Consider the following 6835-nt stretch of genomic DNA (forward strand, 5'->3'; position numbering starts at 1 on the left):
GTGGTTCGCGTCCCAGACCCGGTGGCTTAAAACTCAAGCTGGGCGTGTGTGCGTGCATGCCCAAGATCCCGAGAGGAGAATGGAGGAGAAGGGATTGCGGCGTGACCATCCCCTCTGGGGAGTGATTTCTTGCTTTCTGTCTCTATGTCTCTCTCTGTCTGGTGAGTGCACATGCCCTATAGCGAAAACCTCTCCAAAAAAAAAAAAGAATTATTTTATTTAAATGTATTTATTTACTTATTTGTTTGTTTATTTATTTTCATTTGACCCTCAAGGACGGGGGAGAGGCAGAGAATGAGAAAGCAAGCCACTAGGTCCGGGACTTGACCCGTGGTCGGCCATGTGGGAGTCTAGCACCCTTAACCACCACGCCACCTGCTGGCCCCCCGCAATGTGAGTTTGAAGCCACAGGGTCTGGGACTCGAATTGTGGTCTGCTAGGTGGGAGTCCAGCAACATAACCATTGCACCATCTGTTGATCCCCAAGTTTTTTAAAGTTAAATTTGTAATATTAAATGATATGAACCTATGAACAAAGGTTAGTCAAGGTAGTAAGTATTCAGTTTACCACTTCCTAACCACTTTCCCAGACGGCACTGTCCTCTGTGCTTGGCGGTTCTTACGTCTATGGGCCTGCCTGGCGCATGCGGCCTGCCGCGGTGTGCGGTCGCTCTTCTCTTCCCGACCCCTCGCACACGGAGTCTGCTCATGGTGGGCGTCCTCGCTGCACACCAGGGCTCTTCTCTCCACGCAGCCGGCGGTTGTGCCTCGCCAGCAGCCCACCGTCCAGGCGCAGCTGTGGCTCTGGCCACCCCCAGTGAGGGCCACTAGCACACAGGAGCATGCCACGTGCCCGCAGAGCACCCCCAACTCCCTTGCTCCCTCAGGGCTTCATCCTCCTGCCCAAAACGGAGTGCGACGTGCGGGAGGTGGAGTTTGCCCGGTGCCTGCGGCTGCGCCAGACCTCCGTGGAACCTGTGGCCTTCCGGCTGCCCCGAGTCAGGGTGAGTTGGGGGCCAGGGCTCTGTGCCCAGCCCACTTCCCAGTGCTGGTCAGGGTTTTGGGTCCTGTCTAGGCCTGTCCCCAAACTTCTCCACTCACCTCTCCTAAAGGACACCTGCTTCCTTATTCTGCTGAGATTCTTAGACTCGTGGAAGCCAGGCAGGGGAGGGTCCCAGGCTGTGCTGTGCCCCTCTCAGTATGTGCCGTCGTGCCCCGGGCTCCTGGCCAGTGTCTTAGAACAGCCCCTTTCTCCTCTGCAGAGAGAGTTCTTCCAGGATGACGTGTTCCCAGACACGGCCGTGAGCTGGGAGCCCACGCTCAGTGCCAAAGCGTGGCTGGGAGGCGCTAACGGGCAGCCCCGGCTGCTCAGCCTGCAGCCCCCCGGCATGACTCCAGGTGGACTGAGGGATGGGGGAGGCGAGAGTGTGGGGAGGAGTCTGTGTTTCCATGCTAGTCCGAAACCCCGATGCATGCATGCATGATCACCCCACCCCCACCCACACACACACACACCACACCCTGAGCAGGCCTGCAAGCAGAGGTCCTTAGGGGCCAGCACCCAGGAGCCCCACCCAGGGCACTCTCTGATGCCTGTCTTTGTCCTTCCCCAGTGAGCCAGGCTCCCCGCGAAGCCCCTGCCCGGCGCGCCCCCTCCTCAGCACAGTTCCTGGAAGAGAAGTCAGACCAGCAAAAGAAGGAGGAGGTGGGCCTGGGGGCGGTGGGCCTGGGGGCTGTGGGCCTGGGGCTGCCACGCTAGGTTTGGGGGTTGGCCTTCAGTTTTCCAGCCCCTCCAGACTGGAAGAGCCACAGGGCACCTCCTCTCGGCATCAGCTGGGCGAGGAGACCCTCCAAGCCTCGCTGTGGAGCAGCTGCTGCCCCTGGGCCCAGCAAGCCAGGGATGCTAGCAAAGGCCCTGCCCTGGTCAGGACCAACTCAGCTGAGGCTGGAGGTTCCAGACTCAAGTGCATCCAGAACCCTGGTGTACATGTGGGTGTCTGCAGTGGTGTGCAGAGATGGCACCGAACTCCATCTCTGTCCCCAGCTCCCCCATCTGTGTCGTTTCCAGTGAAAACTGAACAGCTTGGCCAGGCTCTAGTGAAAGCAGCTCTTTTTACAAAGTTGTTGTGAATAAAACTGGGGGGACTGTTGTCCTTGGAGTCGGGGAGTCCTGCTCCCTCCCCAGCTCTCCTGTCCACCCTCCCAGCTGCTAAATGCCATGGTGGCCAAGCTCGGGAACCGGGAGGACCCACTGCCCCAGGACTCCTTCGAAGGTGTGGACGAGGACGAGTGGGTGAGTGGCTTGTGGTCCCTGCAGCGGGCAGCGCTGGCCTTCCCACCACACTGTGCTCACACCACCCGGGCCCGGGCCTCTTCACTCCTTCTTCTTGGTCTGTCACCCCAGGACTAGCCTGCCCGCCAGCCACCTCCAGCCTCACCTGCCACTGCCACCTCCTTGAGCTACCTGGTGTCCCTGTACTCCTCAGACTGCAGAATGCCTCTCCAGCCCTGGGACCTCACGCCAGCAGCCCCGGCTTCCTGTGGGCCTCGGGCACTGTCGTGGACTCTGCACCTTTGCTTTCTCTGGGGCTGGCCGCTTTTGCTCAGCTACCTGCTCGCATGTGGAGCCAGGGCTGCAGGGGTGGGTGAGGCGTCCATAGCATGTCCCTGGGCAGGCCCTGGGCCTATCTCCCTTCTTTTCTTCCCTGCTCTGGGCTGGTCCCAGCCTGGACTGGCTTCGTTCAGTTCAGTTACTACACACTGCCCCATCTTGCCTGCTGCCCCAGTTCAGGCCCGGGACCTTGAGGGCCGGCCCCCAGCCAAGCTGCTGGGAGCATCATCAGGCTCAGGGTCCTGGGGCCAGTTGCCGGCTCCCGGCTCCCGGCTCCCAGCCAGGAGAAAGGGGCATCACAGAGCTGTAGGACCGATTACGGGGCTGTGAGCCCCGTGGGGACTGCCTGCACTTGCCTTGGGTGTTCTCAGCAATTAAACTTTTCTAAACTGGCTCCCTCTTGTGCTGCTGTGGTCTCTGGGCTGGCTGGAAAGAAGGGGTACACGAGTGAGAGTGGCGCCCCAGGCTCCTTTGGCCCCAGCCCTGCTTTGTTCCGAAGGCCTCTTCAGCTGTACGTTGCTGGGAGTTCGTGCGTTCCCACGCGGGTCCAGCAGTGCCTCGGGCATCGAGAAAGACGGGATCTTCCAAGGAACTTAAGCTTATCACAAGTTGAGTGTACGTAGTTGGAAAATCTGAAATACTCCGAAATCTGAGACTTTCTGAGCACCCATACCATGCCACAAGTGGAGAATCCTACACCTGACTTCACATGACAGGTCACAGTCAAAACACAGGCACAAAACTAGGCACAGTGGCAAGCATCTGTAATCCCAGCCACTCAGGAGGCTGAGGTGGGAGGATCTCGAGTTCAAGACTAGCCTGGGTGACATAGCCAGACCCTGTTTCTAAATGGAGGTATGGGGCTGGCCCCATGGCCTAGTGGGTAAGGGAGCCAGAGCAGACGTGGTCACATGGCTGAGCACAGTTTGAATCTAAGACCCAGTAGCCTGAGGAAACACACTGGGTACATGTACATGTGTGCCCCAAATCCAGCAGGATGGAGAGAGGGGAGAAGGGATTGCTGTGTGACCACACCCCATTGGGTGCCTCTTTCTCTCTCTGTCTCTTTGGCAAGTGCACCTGCTGGCAAATAAAAAAAGAATGGGGCCAGCAGGTGACATGCTTAAGGTGCTGGATGCCACGTGGCCAACTGCAGTGTGAGTCTGAGACCCGGCGCTTGGAAAACACACCAGCTGCCAGGGCATTTGAGCCACTCTTCTCTGCTCAGGCCTGCTCCTGCCTCTCGGGAGTGCACTTTCACTTTTACTTAAAAAGCCACCTTTTCCTGGGAACCAGCAGTTAGCGTAATGGCTATGTCGCTGGACTCCCACGTAGTCGACCGCGGTTCGTGTCCCGGACCCGGTGGCTTAAAACTCACGCCAGGCACGTGTGCGTGCGTGCCCAGGATCCCGAGAGGAGAATGGAGGAGAAGGGATTGTGGCGTGACCATCCCCCCTGGGGGGTGATTTCTCGCTTTCTGTCTCTATGTCTTTCTCTGTCTGTCTGGCGAGCGCACGCGCCCTACAGTGAAAATCTCTCCAAAAAAAAAAAAAGCCACCTTTTCCTTACACTGTTCGCTTGTTTCACTCAACTCTTTGTCTGAAGCACCAAGAACCTGGGTACCATCGCAGAAGCCACCCACAACATACATTTCGACGGGCCAGCCAGGAGTCTACCTCTTTAGGTTACTCCAGTCCCATCATGAAGACGTCTGTGCCCGTGTCAGAAGACTGGAAGGAACTAAGCTGTGAAATGGCAAATGACTGTACAGTAGGACTATCAACCCCTTGGGACCGCCACTGAATCCTGGTGTGAGTCACCCAGCACCAACGACACACCTGGTACTGTCTCAACGACCTGTCCCAGCTGGATCAGATAGGGCGGGAGTTCCACGACCCCTTTCCTGCACAAAGCAGTTGCAGAAGCCACACACCCACTTGCAGCTCCCCACAAAGATTATGGGGCTCGTGCCTCTCAGGAGGATTACGAGGCAGGAGAAAGCTAGCAAATGAAAGCAGGTAAAGGGGCTGGCGTGTTCCCATGTGGCTAGATAGAAAAACCCATCAGGGCAGGTCAAGGTAATGTGAGCAGGAGAGAGTGAGGGGTGCCTCGCTGATTAAGTCACGTTAATATAGCCAGTGAGAGAAATCAGTGGGCCTCGTCACATGTGAAATAGCCAGTGAGAGAGCAATGGACCCAGCCGATGACCAACCAGCATGACCTAGATTAGAAATTATGAACGGGTCAGCAGGTGCTGGTGTGATTAAGGGCGCTGGACTCCCATATGGCCAACCATGGTTCCAATTCTGGACCTGAAGGCTTGCTTTCTTGCTTTCTCTCACTCTGTTCCTCTGATCCAGTTAAATAATGAATAAAGTCAAATAAAATAATTCTTTTTTTAAGAGGTTTTTGCTATAGGGCACGTACACTTGCCAGGCAGAGAGAAAGAAAGTGAGAAATCACCGCCCGGGGGGATTGCCATGCCGCAATCCCTTCTCCATTCTCCTCTTGGAATCTTGGGCACTCACGCACATGCACCCAGCATGAGTTTTAAGCCACCGGGTCTGGGACTCGAACCATGGTCGACTACATGGGAGTCCAGCAACATAGTCATTATGCTAACTGCTGGTCCCAATAAAATAATTCTTTAAAAATTTAGGGACCAGCAAATGGTGTAATGGCTACCTCGCTGGACTCTCATGTAGCTAACAGTGGTTCAAATCCTGGACCTGGTGACTTAAACTCAGACGGGGTGCGTGTGTGTGCATGCCCAAGATCCCAAGAGAATGGAGAAGGGATTGCGGCTAGGCCATCCCCCCGGGGGGATGATTTCTCGCTGTGTCTGTCTGTCTTTCTGGTGAGCACACGCACCCTATAGCAAAAACCTCTCAAAAAAAAAAAAAAGTGAAAGGAAGCGAGTTGGATAGATGGATGCAGGGGTAGGGGCAGGGGAGGCTAGGGGTTTGAGAAAGTGACATTTAAGCCAAGAGTTAAGACCCCAGCCAGTATACTAAGATGAACAGCTGAGACAAAGGCAGGGAAGGGCAGCTGGAGAGTGGGAGGGAAGGACGGAAGGCAGTGGTCCAGAGCATGGTGCCAGGCAGCTGGCCCTCGCTCCTCGATCCCTGACACGTGTCACATCTCCAAGTGCTTGGTATCCACCAGGGGAGGAAACAAGTCCTGCTCACTGGAAATTCACACTGCAGTGGAGGGGCAGGTTATGAAGGATAAACATAAAGGAATTCTACAACGTGGTACACAGTGATAAAAGCTTTGGGAACCAGCGGTTAGCGTAATGGCTATGTCACTGGACTCCCATGTAGTCGACCGTGGTTCGCGTCACGCCGGGCGCGTGTGCGTGCATGCCCAAGATCCCGAGAGGAGAATGGAGAAGAAGGGATTGCAGCGTGACCATCCCCCCTGGGGGGGTGATTTCTCGCTTTCTGTCTCTATGTCTCTGTCTGGCGAGCGCACGCGCCCTATAGCGAAAAACTCTCAAAAAAAAAAAAGAAAAAAAGCTTTGAAAAAAGGACGGCGTGGTGGTGGTGGTGTCGGACTTCCACAAGGCCCACTGCAGTTGGAGTCCTGGACCCAGAAGCTTGGAAACTGTGCCGGACACAAGTGCGTATGGGTCCAAAATCCTGAAAGGAGAATGGAGAAGGAATTGTGGTGGTGGCCATCACCCCGGGGGAGAGATGTGATTCCTGTTTCCCTGTCTGCCTCGCTCCTGTGAGCACAGGCACCCTATGGCAAGAACTTAGGAAAAAAGAACGAAGGGTCATCTGCAGCACTAGTGAATGGGGGGCGGTCATTGAGGTGACATCTAGCAGAGACTTGGAGGCGGAGGGAGTGAGTCCCTCAGGTATCCGCGAGGCGGGCCAGTGGCCTGGAGACCCGGTCAACCGCCCACAGGTCGCTTCCGCCCGCGGGACCGCCCCGCGCATGACGTCACCGCTAAGAACCCCGCCCCCGAGGGCGGGCCACGCGCATGCCCGATACGGCCGAGCGCACGCGCTCTGCGCCTCCCTTGACCTCTGACCCGCTGGCCGCCCTTGAGCCCAGCCGTGGGGCCAGGGTTTGGGACCCGCGTCCCGGAAGCAGAGCGGCGGCCATGGTGAGGCCCGAGGCGGACGCGGGCGGGGAGCTGCGTGGCGGGCGCCGTGTGGGACAGGAAGCAGGGTCTGGGGGCGTCGCGTCCAGGGCACCGGCGGGCTGCGGAAGGGC

General features: G+C 57.1%; 2 protein-coding genes across 6 annotated transcripts in view; both read left to right on the top strand.

Moving 5' to 3' along the window:
* The window catches only part of CORO7 (coronin 7), a gene marked incomplete at its 5' end in the record, with an annotated part of 59578 nt that extends 54675 nt beyond the window's left edge, over positions 1–4903 (top strand). Inside the window, 6 exon segments of one of the 5 annotated variants that reach the window (XM_014589234.2) lie at positions 888–1004; positions 1263–1398; positions 1614–1705; positions 2207–2293; positions 3111–3226; positions 4217–4301. In XM_014589234.2, coding sequence (XP_014444720.1) covers positions 888–1004; positions 1263–1398; positions 1614–1705; positions 2207–2293; positions 3111–3224 — 546 coding nt within the window. 5 annotated transcript variants of the gene reach the window in all.
* A 1673-nt stretch (positions 4904–6576) lies between these two features.
* The window catches only part of PAM16 (presequence translocase associated motor 16), a 9354-nt gene continuing 9095 nt past the window's right edge, over positions 6577–6835 (top strand). Inside the window, exon 1 of the mRNA XM_006140744.3 lies at positions 6577–6725. Within this exon, the coding sequence (XP_006140806.1) occupies positions 6600–6725 (126 nt within the window). The 5' untranslated portion in view covers positions 6577–6599. The remainder of the gene's footprint in view (positions 6726–6835) is intronic.

This window comes from Tupaia chinensis, unplaced genomic scaffold (genome assembly GCF_000334495.1).
Source record: "Tupaia chinensis unplaced genomic scaffold, TupChi_1.0 Scaffold000042_2, whole genome shotgun sequence".
Taxonomy (NCBI): Eukaryota; Metazoa; Chordata; class Mammalia; order Scandentia; family Tupaiidae; genus Tupaia; species Tupaia belangeri.